This window comes from Phragmites australis, chromosome 5, assembly GCF_958298935.1.
Source record: "Phragmites australis chromosome 5, lpPhrAust1.1, whole genome shotgun sequence".
Taxonomy (NCBI): domain Eukaryota; kingdom Viridiplantae; phylum Streptophyta; class Magnoliopsida; order Poales; family Poaceae; genus Phragmites; species Phragmites australis.
In genome coordinates, this window is record NC_084925.1 from 11,139,994 (window position 1) to 11,160,571 (window position 20,578).

The 20,578-nt window shown below is 43.2% G+C and overlaps 1 protein-coding gene across 1 annotated transcript; it reads left to right on the forward strand.

Moving 5' to 3' along the window:
* The first annotated feature begins 13,446 nt into the window (after positions 1-13,446).
* LOC133918750 (BAG family molecular chaperone regulator 6) lies at positions 13,447-20,329 on the forward strand. The gene is made up of 7 exons (XM_062362789.1): positions 13,447-13,680; positions 15,479-17,412; positions 17,532-17,729; positions 17,884-18,072; positions 18,432-18,578; positions 18,668-18,901; positions 18,995-20,329. The coding sequence occupies exons 2-7, from the start codon at positions 15,547-15,549 to the stop codon at positions 20,135-20,137; spliced, it is 3,777 nt and encodes a 1,258-aa protein (XP_062218773.1). The 5' UTR covers positions 13,447-13,680; positions 15,479-15,546; the 3' UTR covers positions 20,138-20,329.
* Positions 20,330-20,578: the final 249 nt, after the last annotated feature.

Sequence of the window (20,578 nt, forward strand, 5' to 3'; positions counted from 1 at the left end):
GGCTTGTTTCCTTATTTTTAGAGGACTGTGATGCAATGTTACTAATTTCCTCCTAAATCATGCGATTTAATTAATATTGTAGTTAATCACCGGATCTTTCCATATTTTTAGCGTTTCCCTCTAGCTAAAATCCCTGCCACCACCTAACGATCCCGTGCTGCTCTGGCTCCTTTGTCCTTCTCATCCCCATGATTTCCTCTCCTGGTGTCGCGATGACTCCTTGGATCGGGAGGCCGCCGGATACCCCTGCCTCTGCCACTCTTGCACTACCTCTTCGAATCGGGAGGCTATTGAGTCTTCCTAATCGGAAGGGCGGCGGTCACATGTTAGAATATATGAACTTAGTCATTATATTTATATAATTTTAAATAAAACTTAAATGCTTAATCATGTGAAGGGACGTGTATTCTTTAGTTCTGCCTTACTAATGGAAATAGATGGAGATATAGTTTCTCTTCTCTATCTATTTAGTATGTGTGAATAAAAGGATTAGAAGAACATATGCGCGCTTGCTCGTCTCACTGGAGCGGGGGCAAGGACAGACCACATGCGTGAATGGTTCACCGAAATCGGGTCCAGTTGCTTACACAGATTCGACCTCCTTTTGTGGTTTCTTTCTTTTTGCTGCGTGGATAAACGGATAAATATATGAAAATCGTATTAGTCAAGACTCTGATCGTAGCGGCGTAACCGTCTCCGGTCATGGTGCGTCTCAATCGCGCGACTCTCCCTTTATATCGATGATATGAATGTCACCTTTAGTTCACGTAATCATGATCTGCCAGTCGCCACACAAAGGAGAGACGCGAGACACCACACACAATTAGGATTTTGCCAATTTTTCTTTATTGCGCTATCGCACGTAGTTTACTCCATCCCGCTGCACCGGTGTGTACCGATGAATGGGAGAGTAGGTCTTTGAAACCTGTCGCTCTTAGGATCCTGCACCAGGCGAGGGTGAATAAGATTTTTGGAAGCGATCATCGTGACTTCTCACAATCTGCTTCATCTGCATCATCGCGATCTACTTCGACTACTTCGTCTTTATCATCGCCTACTGGATCAACATCACGGTGGCATCTGCATCGACTACTTCATCTTCATCATCATCTACTGCATCGAGCATCAACACCACGGGTGTGAGGATCGGTAACGTTCTAAGAGGGGAGTGAATTATAACAATTAGAAACTAATGGCTCCAAAAACTTTACAAGATAAATATATCTCAAATTCTATCTAAATGTGATTTATGTTTATCTAGTGTGTCTATTCTACCACACAAAAGAGTTTTGCAACTGTCGGAGGATGAACTCCACAAGCGGAGATCCGGAGGGACCCCCTTTGAGATTCGGCCAGGGGGATGATTCTGAATCTACCTCATACGTGAAATAAATGAGAGTAAATGAGATGCAGGTGGGATGGATGATCGGATGCTAGTGGAAATAAATGCTCAGGAGATTTTAGACAGGTTCGGGCCGCACGGAGCGCAATACCCTACTCCTGTGTGTATGCTATAAATGCTCTGGAAATGACTCTCTGAGGATCTCTTGTGTTACAGGGGTTTTTGTCTAAGTCTAGAGCTTCGTGCTTCTTGTTCTTCGTCAGCTTGTCTCGGTCCTGAAGAAGTCGTTGTCTTCTGAACCTGTGAGACCCTTCCTCGCCGTCGGGATGCACCGCCTCCTTTTATACCGTCGGAGGGGATTTGGCGTGCCCAGAAAGGAAAGTGCGAGTTCCAAGGCGCCATAAATGGAAAGCAACCATCATGGGTTGTAGTTTGATGTGACCCCGGGGGTTGAAAACGCGCCCCCGTCCGGTTCTGTCGTCATCATCCTGCTTTTCAGCGGGTGTAGCGGGGAGGGCCCACCAGGCAGCCACCGAGCAACCCCGTATGCCTGCCCGGTCAGAGCGAGCCTGACACAGCAGGGTGGCAGGAGATATGCCTCGAGCCCTGCGATGATATCCCGAGGAGCACCGGATGACGCGCGATGGGACCCGCCGACAGTAGGCGTGGGGGGAGTGGTTGGAAGTGACATGCCATGCTCCCTCTTAAATGCAGCATCGGGCCTCTCACCAATTGACACCTCACCGCTGAGCCCTCGTGGGGACCACCGACGAAGGACTTCTCAGGTCCTCGGGGAACTATGAGTGCTCAGGGACTACTGTTCATATCCCCGAGCACTCTCTCCCGGATATGCCTTTTCTTGGTCCTCGAGGAATTCGGGCACTCGGGGACCACTATTTATGGTCCCGAGCGCCCTCTCTCGGAACTGTGTTTGCTTGGGTCATCAGGGAACTCGGGTACTTGGGGACCACTGTTCATGACCCCGAGCGCCCTCTCCCGGAACTTGTACTTCTCAGGTCCTCGGGTACTCGGGGACCACTGTTCATGGCCCCGAGCACCCTCTCCCGGAACTTGGTCTTCTCGGACCTTGGGGAGAAGTCCCAGAGGGAAGGCGCCACGTGGCACTCTGCTGCCCTGACCTCGGGACTCGGGGACCCCCGGTTCCTATGTCACCGACAGCAACCTATAGTCAATCCTAGCAAACTACTCTAGGAAGATTGAAAGTGCATCTAGGCCCCCTAAGTGGGTTTTGGCTTATTGATGAAAAAACGATTAAGGAACTAATATGTTTATCGAAGCTATAAACAGGTCTTAGTCTCAATTATGAAGACTCACGATGATTGACGTCCCTCGAAAAGAAAAGAGAAGCAATGAGTAGTACTCAATAGGATTTAAATTGTTCTATCTTTGAAATTGAGTCTAGGTTAGCCGTACTATTAAGAGGGTTGCATTTGTTAGCTTTCATTGTTCTATCTTTGAAATTGAGTCTAGGTTAGCCGTACTATTAAGAGGGTTGCATTTGTCAGCTTTCATGGTGTCTCAATGCTCAAAATAATCCTTTAGAACCAATAGTTGAGAGACACATTCACCCACGGACACCGGGAAATATTGGCAGAGTTTACCGAGTCCGGAGTCTCCGGTGTTCACCGGATACTCCGGTCCTCAATGTTTAGGCCGGAGTCTCCGAGAAAGACTTCGCCAGAAGAGTCTCGGTTCCGAATATACTCCGGTAGTTGGTGAATTTTTGGCCGGAGTCTCCGAGGGAGACTCCGCCAGGGGTTGCTCGGTTAAGCATTTATTTTTGATAGAAAAAGGCCGGAGTCTCCGGTGTTCACCGGATACTCCGATAGGAAAATATTTTTGGCCGGAGTCTCCTAGGGAGACTCCGCCAAGAGTCGCTCGGTTAGTATTTATTTTAAAAGGTCGAAGTCTCCAGTGTTCACCGGATACTCCGGTACTTGGGGAGGCTGGAGAGTCCGGCAAGTCTCCGGACTTTCTCTCTGTGGTAACTAAGTCTGGGCCGGAGACTCCGGTGTTCACCGGAGACTCCGACAGTTTAACAGAACCGTAACGGCTAGTTCTGACTCAGTTCTGACACTGTTCTGACGCCGTTTTGGATTTCAGGCTGGAGACTCCGGTGTTCACCGGATACTCCGAGGTAGGTATGTCAAAACAGTAATGGCTAGTTTTTGAGGGTGAGCTATAAATACTCTCACACCCCCAAGCATTTATAGCGTGCTATTGTTTCTGAGCTCCACCTTCATAAAGCCTCCCAAGAGCATTTAAAATCCCTCCAAACATCTCTAGTGCCTAGTTTTGCGCCAAAAATTGAGAGATTGTGTTTGGAGTGAAGTTGAGTCAATTGAGCATTGAGTTCGTCATCGAGCATACATTGTGATCATTTCTCTTGGAGCCTTGTGCTCCTAGATGGCAAGACGTCGCCCGTAGAGCACCCAATCATTGTGGAGTGCCAGGGGAAGTTTGTAATTGACATCGACTTGAGTAAGGAAATTATAGCTTGATCTTTGTGGTCGCTAGAAGAAGATAGGGTTGGAAAAGACCTGGCTCTTTATGAGCTCCTCAACGGAGACGTAGGCACTTCTTTGTGAGGTGGCCGAACTCCGGGATAATCTCTTGTCTTATCATTTGTGCATTTTAAACTAGTTGTGTAGTTTTGGGATTTTTCCTATATAATTAGTTTTTGTGATCATCTTGCTAGTATCTTTTGTTGTTTAAGCTTTGTGCTGATATTAGAACTAGTATCACCGTTTAGACCTTAGTTGTACTTGCTTAAATTCAGTTGTTCTCGAGTTCCTGAATAGACCGGAGACTCCGGACTAGACCGGATACTCCGGACGGACCGAAGTATCTGACCTTCACTGGAGTATCCGGTATCTGTTTAATCCACTGGTTAGTTTTAATTTTCAGAAAAGCCTATTCACCCCGCTCTAGGCGTCTTTAAGTACATTCAAAGATAAATGCGCAAAGGTAGGTTGAAAGAATGTAAATGCGGAAATGTAAATAATATAGAGAAAGCATACTCGGCACAAGGGATTTTTATCTCGTGGTATCGATGGCATGAATGGCACCCCTAGTTCACGTTGGAGCTCCACCAAAGATATGCTACTGGACGGCACCCGGTCCTGACTCTTGAGTCACCAAAGCCTCAAGTCGGATGAGCCATCAAACCACCAAGATAAGGCCTCACTACAAGTCTCTCTTCTGGTCACTTGCCGCCATGATCACTTCGGAGCTTAAGCCACCAAGGCAAGGGTCTTTACATCCCCGTATACGTGTCTTGCCACCGCTTCACACCAAGTCGGAGGCTCAACAAGTTTAAGCAATTTCGGTTCAAGTTGCCGACAAGTCATCAAGACTCCAAGACACCAACGTACCATTTGGTACAAGCTAGAATCACTCATTGATCTCTTCTTTAAGCTACAACACCTAGCTACAACTCACTCTAGGCCTATAAGCATTAAACACTCTCTAATCTTGTGCTTAATCGCCTTGAATGATCACTTTAAGCACTTTAGTGGTTTGAATGTCTTCTCAAGTGTATATGGGTTTTTTTGGACAGCCATAAATTCAAATGACTGAGTGGAAGAGTATTTATAGCCTCAAACTCATGCACTATCCGTTAACCTAATGACTCAGAAAAGTTTGTTAATACCGGATGATCCGGTGAGAATAGTAGTACTAACATCGGATCATCCGGTGAGTACATCTTCAGAAACTAGCCGTTAGAACCCACTCAAAGTCATCCTAAACACCAGACACTCTGGTATATATATCATCTCCATCAACAGACTATTTGGTGAGTACATTTGAGTCATCTGAGCCTCTGCACATCTCTGTGTAAATTGCTCCGGTGTAAGCCTCCAGTGTACACTGCACCTATCACTGGACCATCCGGTGAGGTATTCTTGGATCTTTAACTCTTGGAAACTCTTCTGTAGAAAATACTCTGGTGTGAAGCATCCAGTGTGTACAACATAGGCACTAGAGCATCCGATGAGTTGATCTTCGTTCTTCTATGCTTGGATTCTTCTCTGCAAGAATTAGTCCGGTGTGATCCTTTGGTGATCACCGCACCATCCGGTGAAGTCATCTGTATTCTCCCCTTTGTCAACAATGCTCCGCTACTTCTACCCATTTGACATCAGTCCATCTGGTGAGGTAAAGCTGTCTGTGGACACAAAGCTCCTGTGAGTACAATTCTTTCAGCATCTGACCATCCAGTGAGTATATTTTTCCTAGGACTTCTCTAATTCAACCAAACTTTGTCACGACTATAGTGGCTTCTTGATGTATTGCATCCATAAGACCTACTAACATATATTCTTGACAAACATATTAGTCCTAATAACTATATTGTCATTAATCACCAAAATCACAATCATGACCTAGTAGGGCCATTTTCGCTACAATGGGGGCGTCTGCATCTCACGTCGCCATCAAGTACATATGTAAATCCTACTCGAGTATCTAGTTGAGTAAATCTACTAGTCGAGTATGTAGTTGAATATCTTGTCAAGGACATGCTTTAGTCGAGGTGTCTTGAGACTTGTCAAATCCTACTCGAGGCTAGTCAAATTTAGTTGGGGCTAGTTGGAACACAATCGTTATTAATTTAGTCGGGGCTAGTTGGAACACAATCATTATTAATTTAATCGGGGCTAGTCGAAACACAATCATTATTTGCATACAATTGGTATCCTTTTATTGATCATGATTTGTGAAGCTCTCTCCCATGTACTCTAATATTTTCCCCTGAGTTCAACATGTATTTATAACACTTTTTGGGAGATTGTTGACAAATGGGAGAATTTTGATGACCAAAGTAAGATGCAAGGTTGCAAGATAAATAATACAGAGGAGATTGTAGCAACTAGCAAGATGTCTAGGAATGCCGATGTCGACAACGGAGGAGGAGAAGAAGATGCTCTTGCATGGGTTGATCAAGGGAAATAGTGGCGATGGAAAAAGGGGCAGTTACAACAAAAGGGGACTAAGTGGTAAGAACATGCATCCAAGCAATGTGGTAAGACTTTGTACTCATTTATGATCTTTATATTTAGTATCATTTTTATTTGCCATTTGCTTTGATTGGGTTGTCATCAATCACTAAAAATGTGGAGATTATAGCAAAAATAGCCCTATTAGGTTATGATTGTGATTTTGGTGATTAATGATAACATAGTCAATAGAACTAATATGTTTGTCAAGAATATATGTTAGTAGGTCTCATGGATGCAACACATAAAGAAGTCATCGCAGCCGGGACAAAGTTTGGTCAAATTAGAGAAGTCGAAGATTTACCTCACCGGATAGTCCAGTGATCAAAGCATGGTAACACTAGAGTGTTTCTATCCAGAAGGCAGAATGTAACAACCCACCAGATAGTCTGGTGATCAGAGAAAGATACACACCAGAGTATTTCCACCAGAGAAGGTTGCAACCATGGAAGATCGAAGATCAACACGTTGGAAGGTCCAGTGATGAAGAAAGGCTACACCAGATAATACATCAGACAATGAACAATGCAAAGAGGCAGAACGAAGTTCAAGGTATTGGATAGTCCGGTGATGAAGTGATGTGCATTGGATACTAACACCAGAGCAATTTACACAAAGAGGATGCAGTTGGCTCACATGCTAAGTATATACTAACCGGATAGTCCGGTGATGGAGATGAAGTATACACCAGAGTGTCCAGTGTTCACACAGGCTTGAGTAGGGGTTCCAACAGCTAGTTTGTGAGAATGTACTCACCGGATGATCCGATGTTAGTACTATTGTTCTCACCGGATCATCCGGTGTTAACAACTTTTCTGAGCCGTTGGATTAACGGCTAGTGCGCAGATTGGAGGCTATAAATACCCTCCCCCCCACTTAGTCATTGAGGTTGCTGGAGTCCTACAAAGTTCATGTATACCTGAGAAGACATCGAAGCCACCAAAGTGCTTAAAGTGATCATTTAAGGTGATTAAGCACACCATTAGAGAGTGATTAGTGCTTATAAGCATAGAGAGTATGTTGCTAGGTTATTGCTGCCTAGTGATTGGATCAAGGAGTGATCCAAGATTGTATCTCTTGGTACACCGGTGTCTTGGAGTCTTGGTGACTCATCGGCAAACTTGTTAACCCTCCGACTTGGTGTGGAGCGGCGACGAGAAGCATGCACGGGGACACGAAGACCCTTGCATTGGTGGCTCAAGCTCTAAAGTGATCACGACGGCAAGGAACCGGAAGAGAAGCTAGTGGTGAGATGTTTCCTTGGTGGTTTGGTTGCTTATCCGGGTGGATGTCTTGTCTTTGTGACTTGGTGGCTCAAGAGCCGTGACTGAGTGCTGACTAGGAGCATATCTTTTGTGGAGCTCCAACATGGACTATGAGTGGTATTCATGCCATCGATACCATGGGATAAACATCCTTGTGCTGAGTTTGCTCTCTCTACCTTATTTACGTTTCCGCATTTATATTCTTACAATTTACCTTCTTAGATAGGTTGCAAACGCTTTGATCGGTAGAGTAGGCACACTAAATAAACCTAGAGCACATCTAGATAGAATTTGATATAGGTTTATCTTGTGTTATTTTTGGACCCAAAATAGTTCTAAATGTCCTAATTCACCCCCCTCTTAGGACGTCACCAATCCCTACACCCTCGACAAGACCAAAACTCACATCCTCATATCCTTTTCCCATTCTCAATCTACATCTAAACGCTACATGAGTTATATAAAAAAAAGGAAAATTGGATATCTGCCATTATAAATGTCACAGCTCATAATATGCCATTATAATTTGTGATTTTAGAGTCGCGCCATTACAAAAATGATGGAATTGGGAAAATGACATTTCATACATTTCCTGGCGTACCTGGCACATACTTACTTTCGTATGGACAAAATTGCCCCTATTCACGCCGTGTATGTTGGCTATGGTCACAGTCTCCAAACCGAGTCCCCATTCCCCACCCTCTTTAACAACTAAACCTAGCTCGTCTCTGGCGGCGACTACTCGGTGACTCTGGCGACAAAGGCGACCTGCTCATTATCGGCGATGGAGTAGACTGCGAGGACTCCAGCAATGCGTCACCGACTCTGTCTCCAGCTGAGTGCAAGGCGAGCTCTCACTGATGATGGAGGCAGAGCTCATCTGAGTTTTATGGAGGCATGATCCTTGACGGCCTTCAGCACAGTTTGCAGCGCAACCATGTCCCATTCTAGGGTTTGGGGTAGTCCTATGAAGGTGACGTCAGGTTCTAGCGCAACCGGTAGCGACGGGAAGGAGCTTCCCCTTGTTGATTGCCCTGATTGTGGGTTTCGTGTGATTAAGCTAAAGAGCAAGCAAACTGCGAGTTATGAGAGAGTGTTCTACAAGTGTGAGAACAATGTGCAGGTTAATTGGATCGATTCGATGCAATTTGCTGATTTTGGCATTATATCCGAATGGTGTTTGTGTTTGATTTGATTCTGTTTCCCGTGGTAGGATGATCCGATGGCTTACGGTTTTTAGAAGTGGGAGAACGAGTACAGGTCCTTTGTGCGCCACAAGGGGTTATTGGAAGAAGCTGGTGCTCCTTGCTATGTTAACAACAGCCGCGTTGGTGAAATTGGAGATGGGAATCAACAATTTGTGGAGTTGAAGCATCAGATTGGCCAACTAACGAATGAAATAATGGAAATGAAGCAACATATAGTGTTGCTGAGCACAATGGTGTGCATAGGGAAGAAAGGACTTGGAGCAGATAATGCGTGTGTTATTACTGATGTTTGGGTTGTACGCTGGGAGTTCTTATTGCAGTGATGTGCAAGTGATGTGTAGTGTATCTCAACTTGGCTTTTGAATTGTCATGTTAGTTGTATGATAGGAGTGATGTTGACAGTACTTTGCAAGTGAGTTGTATGAGAAAAAATGGAAATTTTAAGAAAGGAGTCGTGCATGCTTGTATGCCCGTATGGAAATATTGAGTACTTTGCAATATGTATGCATGTATGCCATTTGAACTCAGTTGCTATTCTTCCTGGTTTCAACTCATATGTGCCTATATGCCATTTCCTTTTTTGTGATATTGTGTTCTAAGTGAAACTATTGTAGCAAAGTTTATCATAATGAGACAAAATGAGTCCTGCAAAAGCATGCTGTGCTTTGATGAGCATGGTGAATGTGTCAGCTGCACCTTGAGGTATAACAGAATACACTGAATAAATTTGTCAAACATGCTAGCTTGTAACTCTCTTCATCGGTCTGTATTGACACACTTGGATAATCATAGCTGAAATAAGCAAAGTTCGCAGCATCTATGAGTTGATGCAGCTGTAAAGATGGTAAGAAATTGGGTTTAGTGGTGTGCAACCAAGATCTGGTCTCTAACTGACATTCTGGTTGAAGTATGTTGTACCTGTTTTGTTTGCAACCAGGCAGAAACACTGGCGAGTTGAACATTCATTTATACAACCTGAGATGTCCGTCAGACTCAAACATTCATTCATTCATACAATATACTTAATATATGACCGCATAATAGCACATGTAACATATTGTTCAGAAATGACATAAACTGACTTGTCCACATATAAGGTCTTGAGCCCAGATTATAAGTTCACATGATCACCAAATAAAACCAAGACATAACACTAGTTCTCATACCCAGATTACAAGTTCACATGACCACAAAATAAAACCAAGACATAACACAAGTTCTCATGCCTAGATCTAAACAACCATAACACAAATTCACATGCCCAGATAATATGATAGACTCCTAACAACCCTAGCAGGTGGTGCACTAGTGGCAGCTTGTTCCTTCTTCTTCTTGGGTGTCTTCTTCTTCTTTGGGGTTTTCTTTTTCTTGGGTGTCTTTTTCTTCTTGAGGGTCTTCTGCTTCTTCTTGGAGGAAGTTCCTTCTCCTGTTCTCTTCCTAAAAAAAGCAGTACATATGCAAAAATGTTAGGTGTCAAGTACAAATGGAAGGTGTTTATTGACAGAAACACAAGAAATGGCAGTACCTCTTGTTAGGTGTTGTTTGAACACCATCTTCATCAGCTTCAATTGCTGTTGCAGGGATATCTTCAGTTTCAGCTTTAGTTGCTTGTTCAGGTGTCTCTTCAGTAGCTTCTTCTGCTGATTCTGCTTTAGCCACCTTGCATGTCTTCTCAAAATGTCCAAAAGCCTTGCATCTTCTACACCTCACCCTTCTTCTCCCTGGTTCAAGTACACCTCTTATCCTTTGCACTCTAGATCTCCCTCTAGACTTTTTCTACTTGGGTGGATACACAGTGAAGCCAAGATCCACCTGAGTCCACTGAGATCTATCTGGCATTGGCTCAATTCTTGTTGCATATGCTACCCTAAACTTCCTGACAGAGTAGTATTCATGCACAAACTCAGAGATTTCAACACCTATGTTAGAGCAGATCCACCCCAAGGCATGGTTGCAAGGTTTTCCTGTGACTTGCCATACTCTACATGAGCAACTGTGATTCTTCAAGTCAATTGTGTGCCTTCTGGTCACATTATCTGCATCAACAAGTGTGATTTCAGCAAAATCTTCTTCACTTCTTTCAACCTTGACAACTCTCAAGGACTGGGTTGCTTTATTCAGCGCTTTAATTACACTTGGAAGTATCCCATCTTCCCACATATTTCCAATCTTCCTCCTGAGCCACCTTTTCTCCATAACCATCTATCTTATGTTGTCCACCAACTCATGCAGATGGAGGCCGCTATAAGGCTTGATCTTGTTATTGAAACTCTCAGCACAATTATTAGTCAAGTAGTCACACTTGCTGGTTTCTGAGAACCCACACCTGTACTAGATCATGTTGTCATGTTTCTCTAGATATTGTACAACATCTGGAGCAGTAGCAAAAATTTGTTCTATGTGCCACCTAAACTTGTCTTTTGTGTAACTCCTTGCAGCAGGATACAAATGCTGAGTGAAGATATGTCCAGGGTAATATTTCATGAAGTTTCCATACAAATGTCTCATGCATTCCCTATGCTCAGCTCGAGGGAACACAACACCCACAGCCTTCTCTAGTCCTTTGACGACATCAGTGGATATAACTAAACCTATATGAGCCCCTATAGCTCTATGCAAATACTTCATAAACTAAAGCCAGTTTTCATCTGTCTCTGAGTCAAACACAATATATGCACCATAATAAAGCCAGTTGTGACCATCTACAGATGTGGCTGATGCTAACTGTCCAGTGTATCTACCATGCAAGCTAGTTGAATCTACAACTAAAGAAGGTCTACATTCAGCTAGGAATCCATCTACACATGGCTTAAGAGCAACAAAACTTCTCTGAAAATACATCTTATTACCAACCTTCTTCAAATCAATCTCTACAATTGAACGTGATTTCAGCTTTCCAGTTGAACAGCAACCGGTGGCTCTCCTCATAGGTACCATGAATTTGTTTGAGTGCCAGCTTTATACCTGACCAAGCCTTAGATTACTTCAACTTAATCTTATACTCCTCTTCTAGCTTCTTTGTTGCATCTTTAGGACTCTTTTCAGGGTTCTTCTTTAGGCAATCCCCTAGTCTATCAGCTACCCACCCTTAAGTGGCCATCTTCCCTTCCCTCAACTTGGTAGTGGGGCAATTGTGCTCAAATGGAAGAACTTTTATCTGCAAAGAAGAGATCAATTAGAAAAATTAGTACAAAACATCAAACTGACATGCAAAATATCATGATTTAACTTTAATCACCTTTATAGTGCGGCCATCTTGGATCCTAGAAGCATGGATGCGCCATGGACACCCTTCATGGGAACAACTAGCAATGAACCCTATGGTATCTGTCTTCAAATTACAAAACTCAAAATATCTCTTAATTGCATAGTGTCTAATTATTTTTCTGAAGGTTATGATGTCAGGAAATAAAGCATTCTTTGCTATTAATGGGTTCTCAAGATCATGTAGCACATTCAGCAACTCCTCTGGCTATGCATTAGTTACCTCTGCCTTAGGAGGACCAACCCCTTTAGCAGTAGAGGCTTCTACAGGCTCAAAAGGTTCTGCAGCTGCCCCATTTAGTTCAGGATTTTCAGGTGGCTGTGAGGGTGGAACTGGAATATACATATGCTCATCATTCACTCCAATATACTCCTCTTAATTGTCAAATAAATTAGGCTTTGAAGCACCTGCATCTTTGGTTGCAGGTTCTCCAGAATCTGCCACTTTAGATGCATACGATCTCTTGTCTGTCTGTGGGTGTGTTTGTGGCTGTGAGCTAACATTCTAAGTTAAAGGCTCAACATTTGGTATGACAAGACTATACTTCCTGGGTGTAGAAGGGTCTGTTTGATTTGATTCTTCAGTTGGTAGTGGTACTCTAGGTGGCAATACACACACAGGTTGCACCAGGTTGCGCTCAAATTCAACACATTTAGCACTATCAAATACTCCTACAATAAGCTACACACACATCTCGTCCTTGTACATGTCAAATACTCCTATCATCTATGTTTCATCTACCAGCTTGATATCCTCACCCATCACCTTATCAAAGAACGATACTGTGGCAGCCTAGTTCATCCCCCATTTCAACTCAGTGAATAAACTTTTCATCAGTGCATCTAACGAAAATGATTCTATGTCGACAACCCAATTGATAGTCTTTCCCTTCATATAAGTTTTCCTACCATCAATATCTCTCCTGACAAATTCTTCTACATTAATATCTAGAGTGAAAAAATTCCTACCCACCAGACCGATTAAACAAGTCATCAATCCTAACAGAATCTGAAAGATGCTATTAATTCATACTCAGATCTGCACACATCCGAAAGGGAAGATTTTATCCATACGGAAATACGTATGTGCTAGGTACGCTAGAAAACATATAAAATGTCATTTTTTAATTTCATCGACTCTAAAACGGCGAATTATAATGATATATCTATGAATCATGATATTTATAATGATAGGTATCCAATTTTTTTTTTAAAAGAACCGTGTCCCGAAGTGCGGGAACAGGGGAGGAAGGGACGCTGGAACCGTCCAGAAGAATGAAGAGAAGGACCGCGCGCGAGCCCTCTCAGCGGAGTGGGTCATCCTCCCCTGCCGCGTCGCGAACCCTCCCGAACCCTCTTCCCGCGCATAAATTCCGCGAGTCCGTCCTGCTCGGCTCTCCCTCGAAATTAAGGAGCACACGAAGGAAACCAAAAGCGCTCGCGAGAAGGAAGAGGAGGAGGAGGACGGCCCGGCTCGCGGACCGCATCGCCCGCTGGTAGCTGACGGCACTCGGCCCCGTGGATTTCAAGCTTGGTGGTGGCTCGTCTGATCCCGCACTCTGCTGCTTTTCTCTCCCCGCACTGTGAGTTGCCCCCTTCCCTCCCTCCCTCCCTCGCCTCGCGATCTCGGTTCATCAATTCGCACAGTTTAGTATAGCCACTTGGTTTCGTTGATTTAGGGTCCAGGTGATGAGATGCGTCTTAGGAAGTACAGTGTGGGATTTGACGAATTTAGGCCTGTTTGGTAGGGTTTCGTATTCTTAGAAACGTTTCGGTTTTAGTCTTCCTAAAAACGTTTGCACGATGAATCAGAATCACTTTATGCATTTGGCTAGTTGGATGAATTTTGATTCTTGAGAGAGGATGAGAGTTGTAAATGAGAAAGAAATGATTAAGAAACGAGAGAAACCACTTTTGCTTATTTCTCCCTCGTACTATAAATAAGAGAAACGTTTATCCGTTTCAGATTCGACTTACTTGCCAAAAACACCATTTTGCAGGGATTTCACTCATTCCGGTTATAATATGAAACTTTTCTTGCTTCCAAACGCACCCATAGTTCTTGATCACCTTTAATCTCGTAAAATTATGTTCATATGCAGAGTGGATTTGGCGAGTTAGGCATACTTTGCCACAAAAAATCCCCAAAAGTTAACCAGGATTTTTTTTGTCATTTTTAATCTAGTTATGAGGAAATTGTGTCGTCAAAATGTCTATAGGGAAATTTTAAGCGGAGCATTGCAGTCAATTTCGTTGACAGTATTGGAAGTGCTCAATTGGTATGGCAAATTTAATTCTGCAAAGAGGAAGAAGAGCTTGCCTGTGGAAGCAATTAGGGACAATATCTTAAATCCATGACAAATGGTGTTCCAAATTTTTAAAACGTAAGCAGACCTTAATCTGATAAATTATATTTGAGCTAATGATCAAAAGTCAACAGATAAGATATGCATCAACGTCCTGTGTAATTGAAAATTTGAGCTTGTCCTCTCTTTACTATTTGTGAAGATAGAGGGATGTGGAGAGGGAAGAACATGCACTTCTTTTCTTCTTTCTCAGTGATTTATCTAATCTAAATTTGTCTTTCACTTGAACGTTTGGTGCTCCATCTCAATAGTATGAATTAATACTTTTTTAAAAGGTATGACTTAGTCTAGAGGCGAAGAATCCAGATACTTTGTTGGTCATTGCGTGCTGCTAATTTTTAGGTTCATTTGTGTCCATTTGATGGGAAATCGTACCGGTAGAAAGAGATGAATGATGTGGCTCTTTTCTTGTATAATACTGCTCGGATTTAGTATGGATGAGATTAGATTTAGATGTTGTACTTGTATTATTCTGAGTACAAAATTTGGATTCAAAGCTGTCTACAGGAATCAGGACTATTCACAACGTGTCATTTTTCCTTCTCACTCTTTTTTTATATCTCGTATACTATTGTGGTTGTGAGGGGTGGCATGGTGACAAACAATTTAATTCCTTTCCTAAAACAGGACAACCAAGGTTAGCACTTAGCTATGCTGTTAAGGTTGGAAAATCTTTGGACTGCTCCCGTTGTCCAAAACATGACAATCCAAAACTGTTCCTACGAGTATATAAGTATATAACAACTAACTGAAACTGTTTGTTTGTACCACATCTGCCGTAGCCTCGATATTTCAGTGCTAATATAACCCCTCTTCCACACTTTCTGACTTATTGGTGGCTGTTGGCTATCTACAGATGATACCAAAAACTACGTAAATATATAAGTGGTCATTAGTTCTCTTTTTCCAAATTAGTATGTTGCTTACATGTTGGTTTTTCTTGTTCTTGTTATTCATCCTCTCTACTAATAACTCCGTATCCAAACTCACTTGTGTTTCTTGTGCATTGTTGCAGGTATCACTCTGCAGTATCTGTTCTGCAGGTCTAGGCATTTATCCTATTAGTTTACAGACTAGTAAATAATGTATCCAGTAAACCAATACATGGATCCATACTATTCCCACTACAGAAATCATACTCCCTACCCACACTACCCTCCACCTGGATGGGAAGTCAGTCACCCCCGGGCACTGGACTCATCATATCGGCCACCGAGCTATGGACCATGGCCATACAATGCTGGTATACATCACCCGCATCCTTCTGAGTTCCATTGCTGCTGCAACCACACCTACCCTATAGGTTATTACAATTTTAGACCCCCATTCCCTCAAGAACTTCCACCCGCACATCTATATTATCATGTGCCATTTCCACAGCATCAGAATGAATGTCCTTACTTTGCCCGCCCACATCCTTATACTGTTGAACAAACGCCATATGATGACAAGAAGTTCAAGAGCCATTGCTGTGGATGTCCAAATCATGTTTGCCATGAGGATAAGAGCAACATGAAAATCGAGGAAGAAAGGCCTGATGTCAAGCTTGAAGGTGAGCACAAAGATGCTGATAGTGCCAGTATAATTCGCCATCCAAACAACCACTATCCACTTTTATGGCTTCCGTCTGGCAACATGGAAGACAAGGAGAATGGAAGGCGTTATGAATTAACACCTCAGTTCTTGAATGGATGGGTTCCTCCTGTGAGTAGCAAGGGGATAGGAGATGTGAAGCAACAAGAGCAAGACAATCAGAAGTCCGAACAATTTCAATGTCCCGAGTTGAAGGAGATGGATGAGAGCCCAAAGGTTTGTGAAGAAGCTCCTCAATCACCCAAGATCAAGATTATTCCCTTGTCGTGGTTTCAAAATGATCCTCATGGTCAGAAACCGGCTGCGAAGGATGGCCCTGGAGATCACGGTGACAGACCAGCAGTGAAGAGCCAACCTGCAACTGCTGAGAGAAACAATAAAACCACTCCAGTTGTGCCTAAGAGACTAAACAATGAGAGGAAACCTGCAAGGGAAAATTACAAGACCATTCCAGTGGTGCCGGAGAAAGTGATTGATGAAAAGGTCGGTACTCTCAGAACCATTCCAGTCATGACTGAGAAAGAAAGTGATGAGAAGAAGCCTGGTGTGGATGAAAAGAAAGAGGTAAAGAAGGCCAGCAATGCTGAAAAGGAAGGAGAAAATGGGAAAACAAATCATGGTGAGTCATCAACAGCTAAGCATTCAAAATTGCCCCCTGTATGCTTGCGAGTGGATCCCTTGCCAAGAAAGAAATCCGGAAATGGTTCGTCGAGGTCTCCCAGCCCACCAACCAGGAAGGATGCTGACAGGGCCAAGAAGGACGTGAAGAAGCCTAAACAGTCGGATACAAAGAAGCATATTACTATGTCTAAGGTGAAAGAAAAATCGCCAAATGAAATGAAGAAAGGAATGGGGTTTAACAATGAAACAGTGCAAGCTGCTTCTGCGAAACATGCACAGGAGGAAGAAGTTCCCACGAGTAAAGATGACCAGCGGGTGCAAGCCAGTAGCACTAGTGTTGATGCTCAAGAAAATGTGGGTGCTAAGAACTTACATGAAGGTCACACTCAAGAAAATGCGGGTGCCGAGAGCTTGCAGGGAGGTGACAAAAGCACAAATGAGGATGAGATAATAATTCAAAGTGAATCTGCAAAAGATGATGCCAGGATATGCAGAATCAATTTATCAGAACAAGATGCATCAATTCGTATTCAGTCTGCATACAGAGGGTATGATGTCCGAAGATGGCAACCATTGGATAAGCTCCGAAAGATCAGGGATGTGCATGAACAGCTGCAAAGTGTGAGGAACCAGCTGCAAAGCCTTGAAACTTCTTCCAAGAAGCCAACAGAGAAAGAGCAAGTGGCCATCAGTGAGACTATTATGAACTTACTCCTGAAGCTTGACACAATCCAGGTATCTTGTTTTCATTTCATTTTTTTTTGGAGTGGCATAGACATCTTCAGTGCGCATATAATTCTGTGCCATCTAGCTGGGCTGGTTCTAACCTTTGATACACTTGAATCTTGATACAGGGCTTGCATCCAAGTGTAAGGGAGACTAGGAAGTCTGTTGCTCGAGAGCTAATTTGCTTGCAGGAGAAGCTTGATACTTTATGCAAGCTACTATCTGGTGAGTTTAATCACACAAACAGTGAGGAAGATGAACCAAATAGAGCTGAGAGCGTTATCCAAACTGCAGCTCCTACCTTGACATCTGAAGCTTCTGATAAAGTAAGTCTAAATTTTCCTTCAAAAAATAGTAAGTGTCAATTGTTTCATAATGCTCTATAGCCTCATATTGCAATTGTTAAATAAAAAAATTGCAGTTTACACATTAATGATGCAACAAGTTACCTAATGTATTAATTTTACCTTAAAATCTCAGGACGAGAAAGCTCTAGTAGTACTAGGACTGGGTGAAGCAAAAGGACCATCTTCAGTCAACTCTGTGGAGCTGTGCGACACAGTTCCATCTCGAGTTTCCGTGGAGGTGATGCAAGATGCAGATTCCAGTGAGCAGAAGAATAAAAAAGAAGAGTCATGTACCACCAGAATGGAAGTAGCACATGAAGAAGTAAGTTAACCTGTTCTGTACTGTTGAAACCTTGATAAGCGTGGGAGCATGTGTGCCCACATTTAACCAAAAATATGTACTTTGCATTAGCTGTTGAAACCTTGATAAGATGGGATTGCCTTGATGAGCGTGAGAGCATGTGTGCCCACATTTAACCAAAAATATGTACTTTGCATTAGCTGTAAAATGTTATAAAAATATATGTAGTACATTTAAAAAAAAAAAAAAGTAGTGCAAACTTCAAAATACTTCCCCAAAAATATCAAATCATGACTGTTGCCATGTTGTCTGCATCTGACTTCTTTGTAAAATAATTGACTTAAATTAACAAGTAGGATTCTTGTGTTCATGTTCAACAGGGGAAAGCTGCGGTTCACATTGAATTTAAAGGAGCGTCATCGATGGATATGATGAGTGATGCAGCTTTGCCGGAGCATCCCGCTCACAACCAGGAGTGCCACATCGAAGAATCAAATTCTGTTTCAATGGAAGAAGTGACTGAAGAAGTAAGTTGTCTTTTGCATCATACTACCGTTTATTGTTTAACAAGATGCCTTACCTTACAATTGTGCATTGATAATGTTGTTTTCAACAGGAGAAAACAGCAGTGGAGGATGAAGGACAAGAGGTGCCAATAGTGGACTCCATGGAACCATTGCACGATGCTGCTTCATCAGGGGACTTTAGTGGGATGAAACAATGCACAGCTTCTACTGGGCAGAATCTCCTTGATGAAGAATCGAATACAGGAGTCTCTCCTGCTGCCACTGAGGACATCAAGGCCACTACAGCTACAGCATCTCTGGATAGTAGACTGGTAACTGATAAAGTGAGTTTTCTTATTTCTTTAGAGTTTAGATGATGACCTCTGTAATGATTGAATTTGTGAAGAAGATATTTACACTGTATGGCATGAAAACAGGACGGCTCTGTGGAAGGTCAGATACGGGATGCTGTAGGTGTAGAAAGCCCAGAACTGAAACAAGATGTCCCCCCTGCTGAAGCTCAGCACAACGAATCAAGTGCCCCAATTGTTAATGTGGAGGATTCATCAGTATCTTTGAAGGATGCAGAGCCACATGAGCATGATCCAACTCGTACAATTGACTCTGTTATGTCTAATGCAGATGATCAACCAGAAGAAGTCAGGGGTATCAACATGCAGGAACAGGTTGCGGCTATCACGCAGGATTTAACCAAAGAACAAGATGAAACACCAGAGGCTTCAATGGATGATACAAAACTTGCTGCTTCTGCAGATGCAGAAAAGCCTGATCAGGCTGCCTTACTGGAACCAACATCAGAGTCTGACTCTGCCCGAGAACAAACTGCTTTGGAGGAGTCTGACGATGCAGTGCAATGTGAAGTTTCTGGCAAGGACGACTCACCACATGTGGATCAGAGAATCGAACCTACTGTTGACAAGCTGACTGGAGGTTCTGCAAAGGGAGAAGATCCTCTTCTTGAGGCATCAAGGAAGGAACCTGACATTCAGGAGAGTCATCCTAACATTGGAGAAGAGACAGACGATACAAAGGCTGAAACAGTCTTCCCAGAACTGGACTCTTGTGGATTATCATGTGTGCATGAGGATGGCATCACTGGTTCGTGCGTAGATGCGCAGGTGTCTGAGACAGATGAATGCAATGAGGCGCTGAAAGAAGCTCCAGCAGGGGCGACAGGAGCACATTCTGCTGAAGAGGTTGATGTGCGGCCGAACAATACACCAGTACACGCAACAGTAGTAAATTCTGCTGAAAAGGAGGCTGATAGCCCGAAAGAAGACGTGGACGTGCAGACGGAGAATAAGGCTTCTGAAGAAGCCTTTTCTGCCTCTGCAACTCCTGATAGTCTGAAGGACAGTGATGAGAAGGGACTGGCTGAAGAAAACCAGAAGCTGAAAGAGCTGCTGCATAAGCTTCTTGCATCTGGCAACGATCAGATGGGGGTCATTACAGATCTAAGCGAGAAGGTCAAGGTGCTTGAGAGGAAGCTGGCGCGCAAGAAGAGGCCAAAGGTGAGGGTGCATAGGCCAGCCGGGCATGCGACGGCCAAAGTCCACTGAAGATCATCTCTGAAGTTCGAGATTGTGTTGTACGGATCCCATGTTACTGCTTGTACCCATGTTGTATGTGCAATGTACTACTTTTGATGTATACAGCTGTGTTGTGCCACTATATGCTATGTCCTGGAGAAAACAAGATCTTGTATATGTGATGTATTTTGTTTGTAGTGTAATACATCCAAGTTGATCTCATGTTTGTTGGGCCAAATGAGGGCTAATCACTGGTATTAGTATGGACTTGGTTAGCAAAGCTTGTATCTCTGGTTAAAATTAGAATATGCTGATTAGGCAAATACTGAAACTGGAGAGATATTATGCTGGACTGCTGGTGTTGCACTACAGTTTACAGATACAGGTGGTGTTTTCAAATGCTTTCATGGAAGATTTTGTCACTGTGTTGCAAATTTATCACAGATGCGAAGAAAGCTCCTTCACGCATGC

What these genes read in the sequence shown, in the direction of transcription:
- LOC133918750 (XM_062362789.1), top strand. Translation starts at nt 15,547, where the DNA reads ATGTATCCAGTAAACCAATACATGGATCCATACTATTCCCACTACAGA. An exon ending in TGAAGCTTGACACAATCCAG is followed by an intron (nt 17,413 to 17,531) that starts GTATCTTGTTTT and finishes ATCTTGATACAG; the next exon opens with GGCTTGCATCCAAGTGTAAG. An exon ending in TGGAAGTAGCACATGAAGAA is followed by an intron (nt 18,073 to 18,431) that starts GTAAGTTAACCT and finishes CATGTTCAACAG; the next exon opens with GGGAAAGCTGCGGTTCACAT.